This window comes from Candoia aspera, chromosome 3 (genome assembly GCF_035149785.1).
Source record: "Candoia aspera isolate rCanAsp1 chromosome 3, rCanAsp1.hap2, whole genome shotgun sequence".
Lineage (NCBI taxonomy): Eukaryota > Metazoa > Chordata > Lepidosauria > Squamata > Boidae > Candoia > Candoia aspera.
Window position 1 is genome coordinate 142488308 of NC_086155.1, and position 27693 is coordinate 142516000.

At 40.8% G+C, this 27693-nt stretch overlaps 1 protein-coding gene across 1 annotated transcript; it reads left to right on the forward strand.

Annotated features, from left to right (window-relative positions):
- The first annotated feature begins 1909 nt into the window (after nt 1–1909).
- Nucleotides 1910–27458, forward strand: LOC134494701 (protein FAM217A-like). Its single transcript, XM_063299948.1, has 3 exons — nt 1910–2007; nt 3873–4543; nt 27364–27458. Exons 1-3 carry the CDS (start codon nt 1910–1912, stop codon nt 27456–27458), a joined length of 864 nt encoding a protein of 287 aa, XP_063156018.1.
- The last annotated feature ends 235 nt before the right edge of the window (nt 27459–27693 follow it).

Consider the following 27693-nt stretch of genomic DNA (forward strand, 5'->3'; position numbering starts at 1 on the left):
AGACTGGGAGGCTCTGCTCACTGTCACTCATGTCCTCATGACCTCCTATGTGGACTACTGCAATGTACTCTACATGGGGCTGCCCTTGAAGTGCATTTGGAAGCTTCAGCTGGTGCAGAATGCAGCTGCACAGATAATAAATGGCACTAATTACTTGGCATATGTAACACCACTATTTTATGAGAGGCATTGGTTGCTGGTGTGCTTCCAGGTGCAGTTCAAGGTGCTATTTTTCTCCTTTAAAGCCCTTCTCGGCTCCGGACCTGGTTACTTGAAGAACAGTCTCTTCCTGGTGTTTTCTGCCTGTCTGATCTGGTCTGGCAGGAGGGGCCTGCTCCAGGTCCCATCATCTGAGGAATGCTGGTTGGCAGGCCCCGGAAAGCGTGCCTTTTCTGCAATAGCGCCTGCCTTATGAAACATTCTTCCTCCAGAGATTTAGATGACCCTGACCCTGCTGGCCTTTCGTAGGTCCCTAAAAACCTGGTTCGGTGCCTGGACCTGGGCCCTTGGTGTGTGAAGGGACCCATCTCCTGGTCTGTTAGCAACTGTTGTTTGTGATACCTTCCTTGGCTGCTGTGCATTTCGATTTTTGTATTTCTAGTTGGAATTGTTTTTAACTTATTTTAATGTTCACCTCCCAGAGTGACTTGTTGAGATGGGCTGCTGTACAAATTGATCAAATAAACAAACAAACAAACAAACAAATAAATATATGTGGTCGATTTTATTTATTCATATTTACTTTAAAGATTTACGTCCCACCTACTTCCATAGGAGAGGTGTGGAACTCGAAGCCTTAATGCTAGCCCTGAGCCTGTTTTGTAGCCACTGGAGCTTCCTCTGACCACCACTGCTAGAAATTACTGGCAGTTTCCCACCATTCTGAGTCACGGAATACATAATACAATTAGTATAAGGCCTAAAATAGGTTTAACGTAGTTTTTTAAAAAACAGAATTTCCCCAAACATCTCTCCGAAAGCTGGGAAAACACATGGAACATCCTTGTCCCGTCTGTATTTGTGTCGTGGCCCCACCCACACACGTCCCTGTGAGGCCAAGTGTGACCCGTACCCCTTCAACACGTATTAAGGCAGCCTTTGCCATAGTCGGCCCACTCTTCTTTATACAGCTCTAGAATCTCACAGCATAAATAAAAACGCAGAATTATAACCTAAAACAGGAGAGAAAAAGCAATTAAATAAGTGAAATGTTAAAAGAATGATTTGATGAAAGCAATGAGATTATCTCTTAAAAGCCCTCCTAAAACACAAGGTCTTTACCACCTTCTGAAAAATTATTGGAGAGGAAGTGGGATGAGATCCCTAGACATTCATACTTCCTCTTTGATTCTTCTGGTCTCCTTTTGGATATAATCTGCTTCAAGTCCTTCCAGAAAAGTTATTTTACTGAATTCCAGAATCACATAAAATCTTTGAAAAAGGATATACTGTACTTTCTGAAAGGAAAACTGCCTTGAATTTGAGCTATTACCGTAAGGGAAATGAGACAGAAAAACAGTGTCAGTTTCTTCTCAGAGGACCTCTGCTTTTTAAAGGTAAATCATGTGGGAAGCCCCAATTTTTCTTTCAAGTGATTGTACTATATTTCAGTATGAGTTGCACATCTGTGGAATTTCTTAGGCCGACATGCAGAACTGGGTGTAGCTTTGAGATCAAACATGTAGATCATTATAGTGCATGTTTTGCTTTATAAACATTACAGTGGCTCCGTTCTTTTACAGGACCGCTATAAAACTGCAACGGAAAAGTTGGCAACTCCTAACACGCCAAAAAATTCTAGGAAGGCACAGGTAGTATAAATTTGCAAAAATCATTTGTTTTACAATTTACTTATGCTTGAATTTCAGTGATTTTTCCAAGCTACATACCAATAGTATTTTTGTTAAAAATGTTTTGCATCTTTCAGCTCAATTCAAACAGCAGCAAACAAGGGCAATTCCATTCCCGGAACAATGTACCTAAACAAGGCAATAATTCTGTCAGCAGGTAAAAAAAAAAATTGAGTTTAAAACAAAATTAAACAGAATAAGAGCACAAGCAAGCCACTGGCACCTCTCAATGTCTTCATTAATAAAAACAAAGTGCCAAGTACCAACTTAGGGTAATCCTGTACTCTCACTGCATTTTTGCAGTTCTTGCTTGGCTTCATTCTTTGCTCTTTGTCTATGCATGACAGAAATGCAGTTCTTGCTTGGCTTCGTTAAAAGCATTGAACTCATTTTCAAACTCTCTTGGAAATTACCTTGCTGAGTGGATTGGCATGTGCAAGAGTATGCCAACATAAAAATATATATATATATTTAAAAAACTAATTGTGGAAGAGCAACAAGTATGATAGACATTGAGATATGTCTGCTTGCAAGAAAGCTATCTGTGGGAATGACTTCATATGGCTTCTTATAAGCTATTTATTGTTAATTACCTATTAATAATCATAGTTAATAATAATCACAATCTTAAAAGTCCCCATGATGAATACTTTAAATTTCTATGCTCTCAGGGCCAGTTTAAGCAGAATTTGGGAATTCGGGGTCTCTATTGGAGACGATGGACATAACCCACATTTTGGACCCTTTTTTTGTTGCAAAGCAGGTGTGTAGTGAGCTGAATACGGGGCGGGGGGCATTTCTATATGCCCTTTGCTGAGATCAGATCACTTCCTAATCCAGATGAAATTGGCCACCCAAGATCTCCACAGTACGAATAGCCTGATTAGGATGATCCAGCCCAGGTGCTCTCTGTATCTAGAGATGGCTTCCTGTGGGCTTTAGGATTTTCTAGGCAAACCTGCTGCCATACCCTTCATCCTGGGTACATGCTGTCACCAGGAAGTGACCTGGGTGCTTAATGCAATTACTCCCAAGGGGGCTCTTCCTGTTAGCTGATCCCAGTTGGCTGATTGGTTTACCAAAGACCTGCTGGAGATGAAGCTGTAGAAAAGGGGCTACAGCATGGTGGAAGAAGAGAAAAAGTGAATCTAACTGAACACAGGTTTGAGATCACGTTCAAACGTACGTTGTGGCAAGGAGGGAGGTGAAGCGTTCTTGTTTCTCATTCATCCTTTATGGTATCCCGAGGCTGTCATCCAGCAATGCTGTTCAGGGAGGCCAATCGCCTTATAAGAAAAATAGGTTCCTCTCCCACCTGGACGTTCTGACTGATCAGCACAACATTTTGCTGATCAAGTCACTCAGATTTGCCAAGTCCTGATTGTTCCTGGGTAGGGTCTGTTGTAGTGACTGGAGCAACATTTTGCCCGATCATCTGAGAGTTCTGATGATCTGTGAACTCTGATAACGTAGATGAGGTGCTCTGTCATACGTTTTCAGTCATTTGTGTACGTGATTCTTGCCCCTCTTGACTGAGGACCTGGGGAAAGTGTTCCTGATTGAATCTAGGTGATCAATGTCTCACTTTGGAAGAACAGTGCCAGCAGTTTTCAAACAGGCTATGCTTACCCACGCCTAAAGAGGCTGTTCCTGAATTTGCATTGAACAGCTATACAGCTTGTCTCTAACATCCCCTATTTAGGGAAGGTTACTGGAACTTTCTTGGTATACCACCTGGCCCTTCTTTGGCCAGGATTCAGATCAGGGCATGGGCCAGAGACTGCCTTGGTTATTCTTGTTGAATGGCCTTTGCTATGATCTTGATGGGGGTAATGCATCCTCATCCTTGTAGTATTTACATCAAGTATTAATTTGATGGAAATACAAAGTCTTATTTCAGAGTATTTCGCACGGCACTTCAGTTGCAAATGTAGTTTTTTTATACAGAGTTGGTGATGCTTCTTCTTAAGAGGTACAATGTGACGATCAATATTAATTTAGCTTCTTTCATTTTCTCTTCAGAGACTTCAGTAAACCTTGTGCAGAAATGCCATCTACCTCCAGTGATGTTCCTAGAAACGTAATCCATACTAATCCACTGGTACAATCTTTTTTGAAGAGACATCACCCTGTTTCTTATCCAGGAACTAAGAAGACCGCATCAGAGAAAAAGTGCAGAGATGGCGATGGGGACTTTCCCAAAAGGACAAAGGAAGCTACTACTACTGATTCTTCTCCTGCTAGAAATAGTAGTGGGGATGACGTGCATTTGGCAAACAAATGGAAAGTGAAAAAAAGAAATGATAATGTAGAAAGAAAGCTTTTAGCAGAAGAAAAGGCAGCAGCTGAGACTAAGAGAAGAAATAAAGCTCTGCTGGAAAAGTTAAAAAATGTAAATCTTAACTTAAAACCGGACCCTTTTGAGCACCAGGAAGATGATGTTCCCTCTTCTTCTGCTGAGAATGACACGTTTCCATATCCTGATTTTCTTCCTTCACCCTACAATAATTTGAATTTAAAAAAATTGTCCTTGTCCAAGTCAGATGATTGGAAATCATCTATAAAGCCACCACTTAATGCCTCGCTCAATAAACTAGTTTCACGTCTTGTGCAGATGGAAAGGTTACAGCACGCAACTATCTTAAGAGAAAGGGCAAACGAAGCTACTTGTCCTGCTGTGGCTGCTAACAATCGTACTATTTTGACAAAAGAAGTACCCCAATCAAAACAGCCAAGGCCACTTGATTGTTGTCAAGTAAAGCGTGATGGAGATACTAGCTGTGGTGGGCAACAAACAGACGTGCCAAAATGCCAACAGAGCCATAACCACAAAAATCCTGCACCCTCTATGCATTCATCCTCAACGATGACCCGAGCATCTTGCAGCAATGTTAAGTCCAACAAAACTCCAGCAGTTTTAAGCTCCACAAACGTAGCTGCACGACCATCTCTCTCATGCTCTGGAAGCTCATCCAAAATCTGCCCAGATGTGACACTGAATTCTACAAATGTAGACTCATCAAGCACAACCGCAGCTTGTTCCTTACCTGACAGTGAAAGTTCAAAGAATAAACAAACAAAGACAAAAAAGAAAGACCTTAAAAAAAGGGGGTCTTTAACAAGTAGACCCTCCCAATCTCAGAAATTAAAATCTGTCTCTCTCAATTCAAAGCAGAAGTCCTCCAGTGTTGATCCTCAGTGATCTCTGGAGTGAAGTAATCATTGATCAGTGTTATTTGTGCAAAACAATTGAGCAAGAACATTTTGGAAAGCGCCATCTTAATTTGTATTTATGTGGAAGAATGAACTCACCACCTGGGACGAACAGGCATTTTTTCTTCCTAGGATGCAGAGTGTTGGCGCTACCCTGGGAAGAAGGGTTAAAACAGCCACACCCTCTCCTTAATTGGAGAGTTTGTTTAATAAAACGGGAACTGAAAACAAACATGTGGGTGAGTGTGTCGAGGAAAAGAGTTAAGCCCAGAGGACAGCAGAGATGTGGGAAAGAGAAACTCCAACCCAAAGTGCCACTTTGGTCTGGAAACCAGGAGACCCTGAGTTCTAGTCCCACCTTAGACATGAAAGCCAGCTGGGTGACTTTGGGCCAGTCACTCCCTCTCAGCCCAACTCACCTCACAAGGTTGTTGTTGTGGGGAAAATAGGAGGAGGAAGGAGTATTAGGTATGTTCCCTGCCTTGAGTTATTTATAAAAAGGGCATTGTCACTGGATCCCACCTTTGTCAACAATTATGTTCTGCCAAGTATCCATGCAGTGGTCAGGTGCTCAGAAATACACTTTAGGCAGATTAAACAAAAGTATAAAAAGCATAGCATAAAGAAATGAAATCATTACATACCTAAGCAAGTTGAAACCCTATCCTGTTAAGCTGTCAGGAGCTTCTTGACCAAGACAGCGGAGATACCCCAGGATGGCTTAATTTCCACAGCGCCCAGTGCTCACGTCTGTGCAGAAGCTCCCAAACTCAAAAGGCAATCCTAAGAGTTTTATCAAGGTGTGGCCCTAAAACCTCATGGCCCTGTTGCCATGGTACCGAGGTTGCATGACCCAACCTTGACTAGGATGCTTCCCAGGGTCTGGTGCACCTGTTTCCAGGAGTCGGGAAAGCTGTACAGATAAGCTAGTGGTTAACAAAAACAGTTGGGGGTTTTCTCTTATCTCCCCCCCCCATTCCAAAGAAAGTTAAAAACCAAGCCAGTTAAACATCAGTATAACTCAAAATAAACTCTAATCTTCTTTGTGTGAGGGAGAAAAATCAAAATACTGTATGTCCTCCTCCTCCTCCCCACCAAAGAAGTTTTTCTAGCTTGTGAAAATCTTTTAAATGTTGCCATGTGACGTTACGCAGCATACTGAGTTATTTAAATGTCATAATACATTCCATAGAGTTTTTTGAACTGCAGACAGAGCCACCAGTGAATTGAAAACCACCCTGAATTGTCCCATTTCCTTGCTGGATCATGCCATTTCCATGGTTTATTCAAAACATTCAAAACATGAAACTTACATATTTATTTATTTACCATTCATGATTTCTATGTTCATAATGATTTTTGCTTTTTTTTTTTTTTGGTAGGTACCACTTTTTTCTGAAAAACAGAATTGCAAAAGTTAATATATCATAGGAAACTGTACTTAAAAAGGAACAAATTACACAAGCTGGACAGCCCTAAAATGAAAATGAGCGGGGGACGCCGAGAAGATGGCCAACTGAACAGACTGCCCGCAAGCTCAGCGGGCAGACCTGGCAGCGTGGGAGAACTACTCAAACAATTTTGCAAGATTTTTAGAAGGTATCAGTTGGCTGAGGGCTTTCTGAAAGGAGTGGAAGAGATATATCAAGAAGGAGAATCGTAAGGATCCAGAATGAGCAGGCATGCTGCTCAGGAAAGAGCTGCAATTCGACTTGCAGGACTGGTCTGTTTGTCTCAGGGCTTGTTTCGGGAATGGGATAGCTCTGATATGTGGGAAGTTCTTTGCAGACTTGCTAAGGGGGGCACTCGGGCTCCTTGATTCATTTATAAAAAATGGCCTGTGTATAATATGGAGACAAATAAATGTTCTGCTTTACTAGGAGGTGGGATAAAAAACTAAGAATAAGTATGTGGATGGATTTCAGGGCTGTATGACTCTCTTTTTCCATAATGATTCAAAGTTGGTTTGATTTTTTTTTAAGGTATAATAGAGGCAAAGACAAGGAATATGTTAAAGATTGTATGATTAAATGGGCTAAGAATTCTAGGTACAATATTATGATAAAACGGTGGGAAAACATGTGGAACAAAGGTCTGAAATTCACTTGGGACCATAATTTGAAAGAGAATTTTTATAAAATGCTGTACCGTTGGTATTTAACTCCTGACAAGCTGTCTAAAATGTATAATGGGATATCAAAAGTCTGTTGGAAATGCTCACAGGGGGAAGGAACTTTCTATCATTTATGGTGGACTTGTGGAAGAACTAAGAAATCCAGGAACCAAATATGTAGTACTATCCAAAAAATTCTTAAAGGGGACTTACAATTGAAACTGGAGCTGTTGCTCTTGGGTTTGGTGGAACAACAGCCTGAAAAGCAACATGGAACTCTGTTCTGATATATGATAACAGCAGCAAGACTCTTATATGCTCAGTGGAGGACTGGATGATTCAATTGATAGAATTAGCACAAATGGCTAAACTGACAGCAGCGATAAGAGAAAACACTGCAACTAGATTCGTTTCCATTTGGAAACTGCCCTTGGACTATTCACTGGTAACGCAATAGAATGAAGTCTTGATTTTAGGTTTTGATGATTGAGCGGTTTGATTTTAGAGATACAGTGTTACTAAATGTTTAAGTAGTAGTAAGAGATTAACTTTTATGTACTTTTATACCTGTGCTGGAAAAGATCAGAAGCCATTGGTCTGATATGCTTCTTTGCTTATTCCTGTACCGTTTTAGCTTTTCCGGTTTCTTTTTAGACTTGTATTCTATCGGTCTTATACTCTGCATTATGTGCCTTAATTATATCTTGAACAATTAATAAAACATAAATTTTCAAAAAATGAAAATGAGCCATATTTTTTCTTTGTTCTTTTATATATTCTTTTATAAATACTACAATTCTGTCTAGGGAAGAGTCCTGGTGGTAGCAGTGATAGGAAAAGTTATGTATACAGAGTCGGGAGAGAAGTTGGCGGGATTGCTTATGATTCCTTTTTATGCTTTCTTAACAGCATTTCAATGAGCTCCGTAGTGGCTACATCAGTGCAACCCTATTGGGCTAGATTTGCATGTAATTATTTTACTCCCCACAAACAGTTGTGGGGGGAAATAGATACATCCAATTTGTGAAGCTCAGATTACCTCTTTATACATGTCACTGCAAGTGTAGCATGATCTAAGGTTCAAGATTTCTAAGATTTAGATAGCTAGACAGCAACAGAACGAACGGGATAGTGATATATGTCATATACGTGTTTTTTTCTTTTTAAAGAAATTATTAAGAGATTTTAGATATAAGAAATATTTAGCAAAGTAAATGTGAAAAAGAAAAGAAATAATTAAAAAAGAGAGAAAAGAAGATAGAAAGAAGAAAACATAAAAAACCAGAAAGCATATATAAAGAAATTGCTTCTACTACACAATCAATTACTGTAGGGTTCTGTAGTCTACTAAATGCCTCTACATTCTTTGCAGCAGGATTAGGTGATAAAGTCTATCTGAAGAATTGTAGTAGGAAAAATGAGCTATCTGAAACATGTTAATGCCACTGAAATATCTGCTTCACAATTTTTACAAAGGAATGACTAATGGAGGCACCAACATACCACATAGCCAGAATATCTACCTACCTACCTACCTACCTACCTACCACCATCCATCCATCCATCCATCCATCCATCCATCCAGTGTTCTGTCACGAATGTACTGTATAAATTTGCTTGATGCATATTTGCCTGATGCAGGTAACTTTTATAGTCACCAAAACTTCCTCAATCTGGTTCCCTCCTGCTGAGACTATGACAGCAAGAACGTACTGTATTTTCAGTGTTTGCAATTAAGTAGTACATCTTCTACTCTCAAGCATCCACAGAGACTAAAAGAGGAACAGGGTATTTGTAGGTACAGTATGTGTGGCAGCTGTGCCACATAGCTAAAGGGAGGTAAGGGAAAGGGAAGCATGGAAGATCAGAGAAGGGCAGATATAAGGTGGTGTGGAGGAGAGGAGGGAGAAGCAAGATTTACCGGTCTTGTCTTACTCACCAGAATTACCATTCAGAATTTGTCTTATCCCAGATTTCAGGGTGTTGGTCTGGGTGGGCCACAACCTGACCTGGAATGGTCTAGGCCAGTGCTTCCCAAACCTGGGTAAATTACCCACACTTGGGTAGAAGTGGTTTTTCTTCGAGTAACAACACACAAACCCATTACATTGACTTTAAGTGTTTTATCTACATTGGGTAAAAAGGACTTTCTGATGTGCAGTTGTGGGTAAGGAAGGAAAAGGTTTGGGAAGCAGTGCTCTAGCCAAACTTCTGAGTCACAGTGTGCTTGTTCGATGCTTGAAACAAGACACATTTTTTTGTCTTGCTCACACCCCTATTACTGCATGTGAACAGCACTTTTGAAGCATTTTAGAGCATGAATGGAATAAAGTTGGGGAATTTAAGAGGAGACAAATAAGTATGCCAAGTTGCCTAGCTGAATAGATCGTTGTTTGAAGGCTAAAGAATTTACTGAAAGTTACAAAGACAAACTTCTGATACAAGGAGCTTTTGGATTGAGCTAGTTCCATATTAATATTATATGGATCACCCCTTTTTTCTTTAGTTTTAGTTCACTTAAATTATTGTTACTTCATTTAATCACTATCAATTTCTGTATTAATTTCTTTTTGCATTGTATCATCACTGTTACATTATTCCCTTCTGTTTATTATATTTTGGCTGTTGTATTTCACCAAAACTTTTTAAAAAAATCCTGTACCCATGTTTACACAGTCCAAAATATTGCAGAAAAAAGAAGTGTACCTTGTTTTCTTTCTTGGCCTGCATATTTGACTTATTTCATCCAAGACTGGCTTAGGTTTGCCTACTACTGTAAAATGTTATTTGCACTCTTGGCACACTGTCTTTGAATTTGTTCAGGAAGGTGAAGAGTAGATTAAATATCCAGGGGAATAAAAGACTGAACCACCTAAAAGACTGAATGACCCAGCATTTGGGGAGGGGCAGGGAACAGAAGGAGCATGGCTGGCTATCCATTGAAGGTTCAGGAATCACTTCCCAAGGGTTTTTTTTAAAAAATCTCCAGAATTTTTGGTTTACATTTTGAGCTCAAGCGCATAGGCAGAAATTAGGGTAGCGTGAGGAAGGTTTTTCAAGGAGAACCTTGGGTGGATCTCTCAACTGAAGATGAGTGTTTTCTCATCCTCAGTAGCCAGAGGGTATTAAAAATATTATCACTATTAATTGCCCTTTTCGTGTTCCCTTTGGTTGTTTTATGTTTGGGTGTGTGGGTGCCCATCCCTCTAACTGTATAGAAAATGAAAGGGCAACAGTTTAAAGAAGTTGAAATAGAAAAGCTGGAGTAAAATTTATTAGAGAAAGCTAAATCATTTGTCTCTGCACCCAATCTTTTCCACTATCATTGGCAGTAATAATAAAAAGATAACTGCTTTAATTGGGGTGAACTTGACTCCTGATATCAGGGCTTTGTTAAGGTGCATATGGACCAAAGTTACAAAAGGCCTTTCTGCTTTGGTCTTGGAAAGTAGAAAAAGGCACAGAATTTTGGGCTGAAATTCCTTATCAACATCTTCAAACCCAAAGTCCAATGAACCTAGGTCACCTACTAAATCCTACGCTGTGTCCTGATAATGCAGTGTTTGGGGGTCAGGGATCCAACTTGGTCACTTGACCTTCAGAGGAGCAGTAGACCATCTGGTAATACTGGGTATCAGTGGAAGAGGCATGTGGAACATTTTTGGCCTTTTCTTTTGGTGTTTTCAAGAGAATTTAAAAATAGAAATGAGAGTGAAAAGCCTCTCAAGGGCAATCCAACCCCCCCTCAAAATGGACCAAAATCAGGCGGCTGAAGTTTGACAATTTTATGTCAATTTTTCAACAGTATGGTGATGGGGGGCGGCAAATGGGATGCTCGGGTATCTATCCCTGCCCTAAAGTAATTATCTATACCTTATTATTCTGAATGTTTCTGAAATGAAAGAGACAGCATTTATTTTTTAAAATGCAGTGTATATTTCTAAATTAAAAAGTAAAAATAATAATTGCAATACCATGGCCTCTAAAATTTTCCAGTTATTATTAGCATATGGAATTTAATTTGATTATAGATTAGATTCTTTTTGTTCCACAATCCGTGTGGAGCCTAACAACATAAAAATTAAATCAACAACAGAGAGATGGCAATAGGCAATGCTGAATCCATAAAAGAAGAAAACAGTTGTAAAACTGGCATCCACAGCACAGCATACCTGACAATTTCCTGAAGCCTTCTATTACCCTCTCCAGGATAAAACCAGTTGATAACTACAGCTGCAGCTTGAAGGTAGTTCTTCAAGATTAACAACTGAGAGTATCTTCTTCCTTCCTGTTGAGTCTCAAGTCCCTAATTGCACTTCTATCATTTCAGAAACAGATTGTACCGATTTCTGCTTCCAGGACATTCTCCTATTCCTGATATTTATAAGAAGAAATGCCGTTAATATATTGCATTATGGGTACTCTACAGTCACAAGACCTAGTGAGAATTAAGCTCTTTGGAAACCAAGGGACTGCTTTTGTTTGTTTTTATGAAGGAACATAAATCTGAAAAGATTAGCAACTCTCAGGCAGTACTTAATATTTCTACTCTGAAACAAGGTAAAGGTAAAGGTAAAGGTTTCCCTTGACGTAAAGTCCAGTCGTGTCCGACTCTAGGGGGCGGTGCTCATCTCCGTTTCTAAGCCTTGGAGCCGGCGTTGTCATAGACACTTCCGGGTCATGTGGCCAGCATGACGACTCGGAACACTGTTACCTTCCCGCTGAAGCGGTACCTATTGATCTACTCACATTTGCATGTTTTCGAACTGCTAGGTGAGCAGGAGCTGGGATTAACAACGGGAGCTCACCTCGCCGCGCGGTTTCGAACCGCCGACCTTCCGATCGGCAGCTCAGCGGTTTAACCCGCAGCGCCACCACGTCCCTTACTCTGAAACAAAGGATGTCATAATTACAGTTATTAACCATATGATGGTAAAATATACCAGATTTTGCCTGAACATAAACAGATATCACAGATAATCAGCATGCAAGTTAATACTTAATTGATAAATATGGCTTGCCAATGTAATTGCTTTTATTTATTTATTTATTTGGTGCCTTCCAGTCAGCCTTGACTCCTGGTGATTGCCTGGACAAGTCCCTGCTGTTTTTCTGGCAGGATTTCAGAAGTGGTTTGCCATTGCCGGCTTCCTAGGGCTGAGAGAGAGTGACTGGCCTAAGGTCACCCAGCTGGCTTTGTGCCCAAGGCAGGACTAGAACTCACGGTCCCCTGGTTTCTAGACTGATGACTTAATCACTACGCCAAACTGGATCTCCACTTGCTTCTAATACATTCCCCGTATTCATCTCTACCTATCCTGATTTTTACAGGGGTGTGGACAGTGCTTTCTATTTAAAATTCTTCTTCTTTGGTCCTCCACTTTACATATAGAAACAAATCTGTTGAGAAAAGATGGAATAAATGTAAATATGTTTTATTTATAGTTGTATTCCAGAAATCCTGGAAAACTCTTCGTCAGTTGTGGTATCTGTATATGAAAAAAAGATGTATATAACATTGGCATGGATTCCTCCAAGTTGTTAAATAATTTGACAAATAAATAAATAAATAAATAAATCAAATAGAAAACCATGCAATTTCACTACAGCTGATAAAGTTGTTAAGCAGGTGACCTATATGCCTGCTTAGTACAGAAAAATACCGTATAGTCAAGGAAAAAATGAGCAAGCTTTTTAAGTATTACCTTTTTATGTAATACTAATATGACACAGGAAGTATTATTTTAAAAATAATATCGATTGAAGATGTCTTGCAGTCTGAGTGCAAAACTCTGATTTAGAAAAAAAACTGAGATGTGTACAGTATAAAGAATGTTGGGGGAAAGATTTAAAAGCAAATTGCAATAATGCATAGCTGGGAATATATAGTATGGGAAGAGGAGAATAGAAAGCCTTGTTATGCACACACATTTGCCTAAAGGGATTTTCTAGAATAAGTGTCCTTCCCACTGCTAAGTTAAAAGACCATCCACCCATCCCTGAGCTGGTTGACGAGTTCCCTTTCCCCCTTGTCAAGGCCCATCCTACAGCTGTTGCCTCTGTGATGATCAGGGCATGCCAAAGAAAGCAATACTGTAGATGAAAACATCTGGCTTGCCCTCCCACATTCTGGAAACAATCTTCAGATCAGGATATTGCTGCAGGCACAGGACAGGGATGGGGGTTTGGGGAGATAGGGAGGTATGACAGATGGCTGGCCAAAGCAGGACAGCCGTGTGATAGATTATACAGGCAGCTCTCTTGAAACTGGGCAATGTGGGTTTTGAGAGGCAGCTAATCCTGCACTCAAGACAAACACTGATTGGTAGCTGGGGCAGCTGGGTGAAAAAGCAGGGGAACCAGTTCTCTCAGAATCTGGAAAACCAGCTCTCCAGCTGATGAGCTGGTTGGGAGAAAGGTTTATATTATATACCTTTGAGATCCTTCCAGATGACTGAGTTGCAACCTTCTTGGTGAAAGGACAATTTGCAGTCAGAAGCCAAGTTCCCATATAATACAGTTTCTCCCATAAATGAGCTAGTTGAGAAACAACGGTGTGGTAGTTGTTGCCCTCCCCCCCTCACTTTTTTGTCTTACGAAAAAACCACCTGATTTTTTTCCAGTTAATTTTTTGGGTCATGCCTACAGAACTTTGTTTTGAGAAGAACTTCCAGTGCTCAAGGGCAATGCTTAATCAAGGGGTCTAATGCACCTGGGGGTGTGCAGTTTGGAGATCCACCTCCATAATAGCTCCTGAAACCAGTAACAAGCGATGAGAAAAATATTTGCTTGAAGTCGGAAGTGCTGCCAATCACAGTGGATAATATTGAGGTAGACGGACAGCTAGTTTTACCTGACATAAAGCAGCTTCCAATATTTCCAATCTTAGTGACTATATGAAAATGAAATAAGGAGAATACTGTATGTGGTGCCAGGATCACTTTGAATGTTCAAACTCTGTCAGAAAGATCTCCACGTGAAGAAAGAATCACATGAGACAAAATCTGAGATGCTTAGTCTGATATAAAGAACCAGATATACCATTATAACCATAGCAGGGCCTGATCCCCTCCAAAAATTGCTCCTGGGCATTTTTAATATGACTGAAGGACCCAATTATGAAATGCCTGGAGAGTTTTTATTAAGTACATGTAGTATTTTCCTGAGCCCCCACAACTATTGTGAAAGCCCAGGAAAAGCTGAAGTTCTGTTAAGCAGCTCCTGACAGGTATAATGGATTTGCCCATGCTGATCCAAAGCACCTTTCCCCCCTTGGATCTGAATATTACACACCTCTAATGCACCTTAAAAATTTTTTGACTCTTGCTCCAAACAAGGCTTCTTCCTATCTCATTTCGGCAGGTTTTAAAATACTAATTGTATCCCTCAACCCCCATAGTGCAAAAAAGTGTGATGTCCCCTATGGCTCATGGGCAGGGCACAAAGGAAAAGTGTGCCTCATCCCACCCACCCATCAAAAAAGGTTGTTCTCTCTGGCTTAAGCCACAGTTCTCCTGATAACAGAGGCTCATCAGAAAACTGGGCATTTGACAAGAGAAGCTGCGGTTGGTGGGAATGCTAAATCTCATCATAATTCTCACTGGAGTGAACTATAGTTCACAGCAGAAGTGACATCACCTCTAAAAACGTAAGTACAGCCTTGATGCATCAGGCATGAACAGGTGAAAGGTCCCCTGTGCAAGCACCGAGTCATGCATGACCCTTTGGGGGGACACCGCTTTCGCCACATTTTCTTGGCAGACTATAGAGCGGGGTGGTTTGCCATTGCCTTCCCCAGTCGTCCCCAGTGTAGCATACTTAAGACAAACCACCATGCACTCTTCTTGCCTTCATCTTTTTACCATAATCCATTTATGCATTAAGTTATCCTGAAAGTAATAGGAATGTACCACATGTTATATAAAGCTGAGTCAACATACCATGTGAAAATGTGAGCAGAGTCAAAATGCCGAATATATAATTGTATTTAAATGGGTTTATCAGAAGGGGAATGAATATTGATGGAAATTGGATTCTTCTTCCTGTACATCAAGAAATCTGCTCTGAAAGGTTAAGCAGGATTATAGGTTTACGTAAGGAATATGGGGGAAAGGGGGTAGAGATAGGAAAGGCTGGTTGTGCATGATATCAGATGCATGATTGATGGTAATATCCTTTTGATAGAGAAAAAAACGGAAAACAAGTAAAAATAGTAGCAATCAAGAAACAATGACAGATTGCATAAGCAACTTCTCAAATTTTACAGTAAAATTAATGAATGTGACAGAGAAATTTTCTGAACCCAACAAGCCTGACAATGTAATGATGTTCAGGTCCACCCTACTCTAACCGGACTGAATCTACGGACATTTAAAGCTAGCTGCAGCAACCCTGTATAATCACAGATCAGAAACAAGGACAACACAGGGGATTTTTTTGCTTATTGCTCTTCTTACACTTTATGTTTATATTGTTATCGAAGTATTCATGCTGCTGTGAGTCTTGTGACACACTAGTCTTAAAATATTTTGTTTCACTCTACATCAGTAATAATCAATTGTATATAAGCTGGGACTAAAATAATCATCTTTTTAGATCATTCTGTAATTGGCCGGGAGAATGTAGGGTTATATATTATCAAGTTAAGTCTAGCCATTGTTTCTTGTCCCCTTGGCCTCCTCTGTCACTTGTAAAAGCTGGTAGAGGCTTCTGTGCAGGTGCTGTACATAAGCAGAAGCCTCTTCCACCTATTGTAAGTGAGGGATAATACTAAGATAGGGTTGCAGTAGCTAGCTATGTTCATGCTGCAACTCCTAGTCAGAAACGGATCAGGATTTCATAATCGCTATGATCATGGATATGGCTCGACTGGGATTTGTCCCCAACACATGTGGGACTCATGCTGGACGTCATGTTCTGTTTCTATGGAACCAGTGATCTGAATTTCTGTGGGGAACTCCACGTAGCTCCACTTATTAGCTTTAGACCAGCAGCTGGTACAACTGTTTGTAGGAGTGGAAGTCTAGTTAAAGTGTCCTGATCCAATTGCCCAAAGAATCTGAACGGTTTTCTGAATGTACCTGGGAAACTGCACACATTGTCTATTGTTGACATTTGGGGTGTTCTGCCTGATCTATGGAATATGTAGGTGACCTGGCAGTTGAGGAGGCAACTCCTAAGCACCCATTTCATCTTGTAGAGTGAAACGGTCCCTTGAGATTTATGGGTGGTCATGAAGTCACCAGAGGTTAATCTTGACTTAGAGAAGACTTTTGCTTAAACATAGCAGAGGCCCTCAAGTCACCATTTATAAAACTGTTAACCAAAGGTAAAATAAGGACACACAGGAAATATAGCCTGAAGTCAGAATAATTGAGTCACATAAACAGTTTCACATCATTAAAAGTGTGTGAGCCAGAATCAGATTGTAGTATTGAAAAATATATACCCAAATTGTTTGTAATTAACTCAGAATTCAGCACTATTATTGTATTGCTTTGGGCAAAGATTAACATGAAGGAAATCCAAGAGCAGCAAAAGAAAAAGAAAAAGCAGATAAAACATTTAAACAAATATATATTTTTTCTAACGTTTTGCTTTGTCTATCAGTGCTTCCAAATACATTTCCAACAGCTCTATATGGATTTTGACTATAATTGTGATGCACTATCCTTATTTCTTATGGAACAAAAAGTCTACACCATTTGGCTTTGCTCCACATTCTACATTGATCTCTGGAGGTCTCTGGAAGAGAGACTTATGGCCGTTGTGAAAAATTAACCTGGCAATCCCAAATAAGCATGGTGTTTTGTTGATGTATCTCTTCAGAGAGAACAAGCCTGTATATTCAGTGCCTTCTCTTCATAATCAGTTGGTCCTCTGAGGGAATGGGAAATGGAATATGATTATCGCCCTACCATGCCAAGCTAAGATAGTATCAGAAGAAGAGCTAATAAGAGAGGAGATATCCACAGTACAAGAAATCTTAAGTTTATTGTGTTGTGATTGGGTCAGCGAAATTTAAAGTTATACCTATCCCCAACATAAACTAAAAAGAAATTGTGCCACTTCTGATCAAATACATTTGGTTTTGCCATAGTCAAAATCTTGGACAGCCACTGTCAGTGAGAACAGACAAAACTGGCCTAATTCAATATAATCCGTTTTCTAGGTTCCTGAGCTCCCAAGCTCCCTATTGCTTGAGTACTACTTTGGATCCTTGGTAGATCCAGGAGTTGGTTGTCTAGCTATAAACCTCAGAGCAATATTCCCTAAGTAGACTCCAAAAGCAGTTTTTTGCTTGCCGTGATCTCCATATTTAAATAGCAAAAACTGTTCTTGCAACACCAGTTTCAGTCCCCACCTTGGCAGACCTAGAATGAGATTGGCTGCCAAGCTGACCTTGACTTCTCATTCATTGGCAGCCAAGTCATGCCAAACATCAAGAGCTTTTTCTTGAAGTAATGGTTCATAATAATAGGTACCTTGTAACATTTTAGCATGAGCCAAATATTTTTTGCTAGGAAGCATCTTGTAAGCAGAACTGCTCTGCAATATCCGTCTCCACTACAAACTCGAGGAGCTCTCCACCTCCTCTTAAGTTGTCAGAAAAGAATACCAACAAAAGGCATTATCCCCATTGCGAATCTCTATCCTGCCTCTACTCTGGCCTGCTGATGAATGGTGGTGCCCAGAGAGGTTGTTTGCAAAGCACGTTAAGTAAAGTTATGGGTGAATTCCTCCAGCTCTGTTTCCTCCCTCCTCCCCAAATGTCAGCAACCAGTGGGAAAACATCTAGCAATCATGACAACGATGGTATTCTTTGGTTTTGAACATGCTCGCTGGGAATCTGGCCACAATACGCTTCTGGACTTTCTGGCTGAGTTGGCCCTTGAGAGCACTGTTTTGCAATGGTTCCAGACTTTCCTGTTGGGACATGTCTGGAATATGGTGTTGGGGAACTACTAATTAATATCTAGGTTTCTGTCTGTTACAGTAATTTATCTTGTCTACAGTGCCATTCAACATTTACATGAAACCACTGAGGGAGGTCATTCAGAGTTATAGAGCGAGGTGCCATCAGTAGTCTGATCATCCCTTACTCTATTGCTCCTTATATTCTGTTGGAAGGAAATCTTACCAGGTCCGTTTCGAGCTGGGAATGAAAGTTCTTAGCGATTGCTTGAACAGAGATAATTTTATTTTCCAAGAGCATGGTACAGAGTCTGCTGGTTGGAGGTGGCCACGTTTGTATTCTCCCCACAAGCTCTTTATATAGGGGAGCTTGGCTATTGTTATGTAAAAGCGGTCCCGCCCTCTAGGAGCTTCTGAGGAGGCACACTTAGCCGGTTTCTTGGCAGGGGCACTCTCTAGGAATTCTAGGAAAGTGCAGTTTACTGGCGTTCGGAGAGGAGGTGCTCTGTGCTCAGGCTGTTTGTGCTTCCTGTTCTGATAGTCCAGCTTCCCTGCTGGGCTGTGGCTTTGTCTACTGGCTTGGAATGTTCACCTTGGAAGGAATCCTTTGTTATTTGATTATGGAAATCTGTTTGGCCGGGAAAGAACGTCTACCCGGATGGGCTCTGGAAGGGGCAACCTTTTGTCTTACAAGGTCTCTGGTTAAGTCTGAAGGGAATCTTTTGTCTAAACAGTTGGGGTTTCCTGTCACATTTGAATCTTGTGCTCCCTATGAATCCATTCTATTTTGTAATCTTTAGCCTTTTACCTTGCTCAAGGAAGGGAAGCAATATGGAAGGAAGCAGTATTTGGGCAAGACAGCATGGCAGAACAGTGTCTGGGGACAAAACTTGGCAGAGAAGGGGGGGTCTTGAATTCTTCTCACAATTCTAATAAGGAGGCAATCTGTAATGTGAACAATCTTCAATCTTGATAATGGCAGGAGGAGTAAAACAGACGAGATGGAGGTGTTTTGGGCAAGGAAAAAGCTGGACTCTGGAACTGAGGTGAGGGTTGTTCTGGATGAAGTTACAGTCCACTAAAAGGGGTAGATCTGCTGTTTGGAAATCCTCCTTGATCATCAGCTGTCACTGGATTTGCCACTGGAAGCTGTGGCAAGGAGTATGATGGCACAATTATGGCAACTGGGAATTAGCTTCCCTCCCACTTTCCTTGCCACCGCTCACAACTTTGGCAGCCATCTGAGAAGTACGGGAAGTGATATATTTCACAATATATTACAGTAAGTATTAGAGCACAAGGAAACTAAATTAATAGTGTCTAATGCTATTGGATCTGGGCCACAAAACTTGCTGCCCAATCCTTGCTCCAGATCTTCAACAGATTTGATTGGGTGGGGCAGGGCTATCTGGGCTGCAAAAATTTGGATGACCGCTAAATGACAGCATAAATAAGTAGCCTTACTGAAGGAGGCTTTGCTTTTATGACTAATGGTGTATTTATTATTGCACTGAATTAATTTAGGTTTGGGATTATTTTGTGTGACCTCACCTACGGGTCTATGAATAATGACTGTTCTACAACTAGAATATCATTCTATGATATATAAAGAGTAGAAGATTCCTCCCTCCTTCCCTCCCTCCCTCCCTCCCTTCCTTCCTTCTTTTTTCCTGAATAAAGCCAAGACGTAGTTTTAATCTGAGTTTCAGAACATCGCATAACTATAACTCAGAAGGGACTTAAACAGAAATATCTGGATTCAATGACTATATCTACTGGTCTACATATTTTATGTTGGAACAAAAACCAATAAATCAAAACAGGTACGTATATTTCATAATGTATTCTGAATGTGTAGTTTGATATTAATTCTGTAGTATAGCATTCTGCAATCACTTGATTGTTGAAAATGAACATAACAGAAAGCAATTAAAATTATCCCTTAGTCCTCGGGGTGGTCTGGAAATCTGTTACTTTAGGGAGTTAAAAAGCAATCCATTTGAAATGTGCTCTGTTGCCATTTGCACCAATATGAAAGACATTTTCCTACAGAACAGGTATTTTCTGATTCTGCTCTGCCCTCTAGTGACTTTTATTATTATTAGGAATCCCATGTCAGCTGATATTTCTGGTGCACCAAAACTATGCACACAATGAACATTTTATATTTTAACACTGCTGCTGCCATGAGCACGGATGGTGAGCAGGAGGGGGCCCCTATCCAGGGGGGAAAACGCATGCGTAGTAGCGAGAATTTGAGCTGTCATTCAAAGAGACACAGAACAGACCCGCCTTGACTTTTGGGGTTTATCTGTACGGGTTTTCTCACGCTTCTTCAATTTGGTAGGATTTTCTGTCTACTGTAGCAGTAATAAAACACTAGAGACTTATTCCTCACCTCAGCGTGGTTCCTGACTGTTAGGACAGCTGCAGACTCTCTTCCGATACCATTATTATATTCTGATGCACCAGAAAAGGAATAATAATGATAATGATGATAATGGAGGAGGAGGAAGAAGAAGGAGGTGGTTGTTTGGGATATAACTGGTCTGCCTCTGCAGAAGAACTACTAAAACTTCTTATTGTCATCCTGTAGCCAAATTTCAGTGATAAATCAATGTATATTTAAGGATAGGATTGCAGTCTTCAGACATAAAATATTTCTCTGTTTGACATGTTTATAATAATTCTGCTTCTTGAGGTTACCAGCCTTTTAATTTATTGTTTCCTGTTGGCAACTCCTTGCAGACATGCTGTGTAATTAATAATTTTCTTTTTGCAAGCAAAGGAATTGCTTCATTTATGTTATTCTTTCAGTTGTGGTTTTGTGAAAAAAAATTAAACTTTAGTAATTGCTGTGATTGCAAAAGGGAAAAAGGTAATTAAAGCATCCAGTGACAGGGAATAGGAAATGAGTAATTAAAGGCCCAATTCAGTAATGCAGGGGAGCAAGCTCATGTAATATAACATTTCACTTTTTAAAAATCCCTTACTACTACAGTTTTATTAAACCACTCTAGCCTGGGAGGATTGGGTCTTTCATTTTGAAAGTTGATACCTAGGCTAATGCAGTATATAACATAGGCATCTCTCTGCTATTTAGCTACAGATAAGTAAAGGTATCTCATTAAAAACTTCCTGGGGAAATTCAAAGGTGGGAATCAATAGAATTTCATAGAGCATTAGGAACGGGACAGTAGGGTTCAGAGATTCTCCACATACGATATATTTAAGGAACACTTCGGGGGAGTTTTCATAGATGGACTAGCTCTGCTCTTGCCATACTCAATGGTTTCATCCCTACTACCTATGTATTCTGCATGTGTAAGGAGTTCTAACCATAGGTAAGTATGTCATGTAAACCCAGTCTATGATTAGGAGCTACGGATAGGACTTTCTGGTTCTCCTTTCAAACCATCCAAACGGGTTGTCATTATTATCTTTTCTACATTTAAGTATTATACCCTGTGTGAAGTCATATTCTGAATATTATCTGTCTCCCTCATTCAGCTTGATTAGATGATCCTGGATTCCAGTACTACCAAGACCTTTGTTTGTTTGTTTGTTTGTTTGTTGAAAGAAACTTCTATGGCTGCTCAACTTACATACCATAACTTTGGACAGCTCGCAGTGGCAACAATAAAAACATGTAAGAAACAATATAAAAGCAACATTCAAATCCAACATCAACATCCAAAAGCCAAATCATATCTTGCATAATTTATACATTTATGCACTTACATCTGCTTATGGGCCAAACCTGCAGAAGCAGCATCTTTTTCTCTGCCACGTCCCCATGGCTTTGCCTTCATGTCATGCCCAGAACAGGCTCGCGGTAGCCTTAAAGTTGTCCTTAGTTCCTTTGGTGTTAGCATCATGTTTTCCTCCTTAAGCAAGCTGCAACACACAGTAATTTTCAGATAGGTCCAATCCATGATTCACTGACCATTCTATTACAGGTAGTCCTCGGTTAACCACCACTTGTTCAGTGACCATTCGAAGTTACGACGGTGCTAAACGAGTGGTACTTACAACCAGTCCTCAAAGTCCCAGAACCCCTTTGGTCACGTGATCACAATCTGGGCGCTTGGCAACTGGCTCACACTTAACGACGGTTGCAGCATCCCGTGGTCACGTGATGGCCATTTGCAACCTTCCCTGTTGGCTTCCCACAAGCAAAGTCAGTGGGGAAGCTGGCAGGGAAGGTCGCAAGTCACTCCTGCTCCCACCACTTTTTCTCCTGAGGAGCCAGACTCCGTAGCATGCGCCCAACCACAGCACCCTTCCACCTGCACTCTGTAGCACCCACCTGCCTGGCCACACTCGTGTGGTACCATGGCAGCCACCTGCATGCCTTCCCACAACCGGCAGCAGCCAACCCCTGCCTGACTTTCAATGTATGCCCCTGACTCTCAACAACTCTGGGGATTGAGAGACAGATAGACAGATACATAGGTACATATTTTTATTTCAATCATAAACCAGTACAAAAAACAACATGTAACAAAATTTGCAACTAATCCATTAAGGTCAGTTCAATCCAACAGAATGTTAGTTGTAAAACATGAATAAACCAAACATTATAAAAACCATCAAACAGTAAAAATAAACTCCATTGAATATGAAAACTGTGTAAATACATTCACATAAACGTAAAGTCTGAAACATTAAGGTAACTGAAGCAACCAAAAATATAAAAAGGCAACAGGTTACCTTAAGCAAATTTAACAAATCAGAAAATTAATCAGATTGCTTTAAAGAAAAGAGAAAAAAAAAAACCCAAACACTAAAACTGGTAACATCAATGAGCAGATAACACTATGTAATACGTATCAGTTCCAGCCTGAAAAGAGAAGCAGCACAACCTAAACGACAAATGGAAGTTTTTAACAGGTAAGTACATTGGTACTATAAGGGTAATAAAAGCAGGAACATTTACAGCCTCACTTTAAACACTTTGAAAAACTCAGTTCATTTTACTGCTAGGACATTAGTCCTGCAGCAGGGGATGAATGGAGACCCAGCTGAAGAGTGCTAGAGTTTCTTCATTTCCTTTACAAAATGAGATATGAATTTGATTCAAAAGCTGTCAGACAGCTGTTCATGGAAAAGAGGGATGAAAATGCACGCTGTCCTTACAACCAAAGCAAATTTTCAGCTGCAATTACACACGCATAAACATGCACCCCATGAGTAATATTAGCAAGAAGTGCACCTCAGTCTCATCTCTATCAGGTGTTCTGAAGACAGATTACTTTCATTCTTGATGAGAAAAATATATATGTATATTTTAAAATAGAGTTTTTTATTTCCAGTACCAGGGTCCAGGAGAATAATGTAAAGGTACAGGGTTTTCATGTAAAAATCCTGATTTTTCTGACCTAGGGACAAAAATTAATTGATTGAGACATATAACAACTTAATTGTACTTTCACATTCAATTGATACATCTAGATTGACTAATTTGCTGGTTGAATTATGCTTTTTCTTATCTACGATGTGCTTTATAATAACATCTGATTAAATGTGTGGAGTTTGAGGAATGAGCAATTGTATCTTAAAAGACTCAAAAATTGTGTTAAATGTTTGCAATAGACTGCTTTGTTTATCACTGGTCATAATGGTGGGAGAGAAATGTGTTCTATAATTCTTATTGAAATATGTGTATGCACGTTTTTGCAAAAGATTCAGAATACCATTTCTAAACCAATTAATACTGATAATAGGAATAGCACAAACCCACAAAATGGCCTTTTAAAATAAAAAGATCTGGAGAAAGAAGTTCTCCAGCAATTGCTGCAAAAGACCAGTCCCAGGCTATTACTCTCTGTACCTGGCACAAAGATGGCATCTCTAACAGGGCCTCTTCCATGCAAATGTATGGCTGACTGGTCCGTATTTTGCTACCAAGCTTTCTGGCAAGCTGACCTATTTTTGCAATCCTGGATTAGAAACTCCTGGATGGGACATCACACATAGAATGGTAGTATCAGTGTGTGTGTGCGTGCATGGACACACAGACGCACCCACACACACACACATGTAGGGGGGCTCCCAAGTTATGTGCAATTACTCTTCAAGCAGCAAAATTATTTGAGCTGTATTGCATGATTCTAGCACCCATATTTTAAAATAATATCCTGCACTCAAGACTCATCCCTGAGATTGCAGAGAATCTGACAAGACTTGGGTGCTCACTGAGTCAAATGAGTCAGTTAATTTTCATATTTTAATTACACTGTATGGGGAAATATTTAATTTTACCTGTTATGGAGCTCTCACCATTTTGTTTCATTGGATATCCTAGGTACTAGTATAATGAAGAGATATACTACCTCATGCTCCAGCTTGGTGGCAATTTCTAGCTGATCTTGGCTGATTCTGAAATGGTAAACAGGGCTGGACAAGGTTAGGATTTGAATGGCAGACCATCAGGAAATACTGATAGCTATGGGCTACACAGTGTGGTCGCTAAGAATCAACACCAACTTGATGGCACATAATCAATCAACCAGCTACACAGGAAAGTTGAAAAAATATCCCAGAAGCAGTCATGGCAAACTCCTTCCATATTCCCTGTTGTGGCACCTTCCTTCTGGAATACCATTCCCCACCCCACCCCGAGATGTGTTTTGCCCCCACTTTGGCTGTTTTGAAAAGAGTTCTGGAGACCTGGATCTCTCCCCAGGCCTTGGGTTAGTGTGGGTGGTGAGTCGTACATGTTCGATTGCATTTTAATGGTTGCATTCCTTATGATGTTTAGGGATTTTGTTTCAGTTGTTTTCATGATTGTTTTTTTTTTCAGTATGCTGCCCAGAGTCATTGTAGAGTTGGGCAGATTTATAAATGTCTAAGTCAAATATTTATTTATTTATTTATTTGTCAATCAAATTTGTCACCACCCATCTCCTCCCACCGGAGGGACTCTGGGCAGTTTACAACAAAATAATCAAAAAACAATAAATATATAATAAAATTCCAGTATAAAAGTGCACTATAAAACAATTTCACATAGCTACTAAATATAAGTAAAGTCCAGATGGCTGCTATCTCATTCAGTCCTTGTCTAGGAGGGGCAATTCAAGGCACTAGCCAACCCCAAGTATGACTATTCTCCTCTCCACGCCAAGCCTGGTGGCAGAACCAGGTCTTCAAATTCCTCTGGAAGGCTAGGAGCGATGGGGCTAATCTCACCTCTGAGGGTAAGATGTTCCAAAGGGTGGGTGCTACTACAGAGAAGGCCCGCCTCCTGGACCCTGCCGGATGGAATTCTCTTACCGACGGGGTCCGCAGCATGCCCTCTCCGCATCATTGGGTGGGATGGGTTGATATAGCGGGGAAGAGTGGTCCCTCAGGTAGCCTGGTCCCATGCCATGTAGGGCTTTAAAGGTGATAACCAACACCTTGAATTGGACCCGGAAGCAAACTGGTATCTAATGCAGCTCGTGCAGCAAAGGTGTTACGTGCGCCCTTCCAGGGGCACCAAAAATAGCCCGCGTGGCTGCATTCTGGACCAGCTGAAGCTTCCAGACACTCTTCAAGGTTAGCCCCATGTGCAGCACATTGCAATAGGCTAAATGGGAGATAACCAGGGCATGAGTGACTGTTTGAAGGGCCTCCCGATGCAGGAAAGGGCGTAACTGGTGCACAACACGAAGCTGTGCACTGGCCATGGCTGCCACCTGCTCTTTGAGCAGGAGTCGTGAGTCCAGGAAGACCCCCAAGTTACGCACCGGCTCAGTCTGGTGCAGCGCAACCCCATCCAGAACTAAAGATGACAATTTCCCAGAAATCGAGAGCCATTAATGCACAGCCACTCAGTCTTCCCTCGGTTCAGCTACAACCTCTTGTCCCCCATCCGGGCCCCCACAGCCCCCAGGCACTCGGAAAGGGTGGTCACGGCATCACTTACTTTACCCAGGATGGAGATGTATCATTGAGTATCATCAGCATATTGATGATACCTCACCCCTTAGTGACAGATGATCTCACCCAGTGGTTTCATGTAGATGTTAAAAAGGAGTGGAGAGAGTACCGAGCCCTGCGGCACCCCACAAAGTAGGGGCCGTGGGCTGGATCTCTCGCTCCCTATCCACACCGACTAAGACCGACCCTGGAGGGAGGAGGTGAACTAGTGCAGAACCATGCCACCCCCACCAACTCCCTAAATCGGTCCAGAAGGATACCATGGTTGATGGTATCGAAAGCCACTGAGAGGTCAAGAGGAGCAAGGATGGATGTACTGCCTCCATCCCGCTCCCACCAGAGGTCATCCATAAGTGTGACCAATGCCGTTTCCATCCCTTAAACGGGCCTGAAACCTGACTGAAAGGGGTCTAGATAATCCGTTTCCTCCAGGATCCTCTGGAGCTGTAACGCCACCACTTTCTCACCCACCTTCCCCAAAAAGGGGAGGTGGGGGATTGGGCGAAAATTGTCCAGTATAGTAAGGTCCAGCGATGGTTTCTTGAGGAGGGGGTGCACCAGCGCATATACATTTTAGTTTAAGGAAGGGTTTGCAAAGGTAGAATTTGTTATAAACCATAACTTATTGAACAAGCTCAGGGGATCTTATGAAAAGCAAGCTAATTATATTTGTTCAGCCAACGTTGGTTTGTTTTTCAATTATTAATATCTCAAAGAAATGAACATTACATACAAATAAACTAGGAGTTAGTCAAGTGCAAATCAGGATTTGGGTTTAGGACAGAGTAAGAAGCCAATCAAAAATGATAAACAACTATGTTTTCAAATGAGGCTGTTGCCAGAACAAATCTTGGTATCTTTCTTGGGATGGGTTTGGCTTAGCCTCTATTTTCATTATGAACAGAATGAGAACATTATGTTGACCAATAAGAAGCAGAAATGTTAAGTCTTTGGCATTTTTTTCATACGTCAAATACGTATGCTTCATGTGTTTAAATGCACAGAGGACATACGTAAGCTGTCAGAGATGAAAGATGATGTGAATATAAGCAGAATCAACCTGTCAGCTGAGAGGAATCTGTCCTTGCTGACCTCAAGTATGTCATACATTATGTTTCATAACTACCAAAAGTGTAAATTGAAAGCTGACTTGTGTTAAGTTTTTTGTGAGTTATTATTAAAACAGAATGACTCTTAATTTATATCTTAAAAGAAGAAATACAATTATTCAGTGCAGGGGGTATAGTCCAAGTTATCACATAAGGCAATGAAAAACCTACCTAAAGTTTCCCAAGTAGAGATACTCACAAGAGGTAACTGGAATGATCTCTGTTGACTCTCAAACAGTCCTGGGAGCTCCTGGAAACATAGAGAGCCTGGATGACTGTGAGAGCAGCAGAGAGAAGAGGCAAGAGGGGGGCCACAGCGGTGGCCATGAGTGAAATAATTCAGAAGCTGCTACAAAAACAGAAAGGGAAGAAGCATTCCGTAAGCTCTGGGAAAGGAAATAATATTAGGAAGAGAGGCTGGCTCCTTCCTGACTCACTGGAATATAGGAGGGAGGAAAGGAAAAACACAAGCAGACTTGCAAGCTTCTCTTAATGTAGCCTATCTCAATAAAGCTTAGTTCTAGTCTTCTTCTGGAGTCTGTTCCCTCATCTGGACAACCGCAAAGGG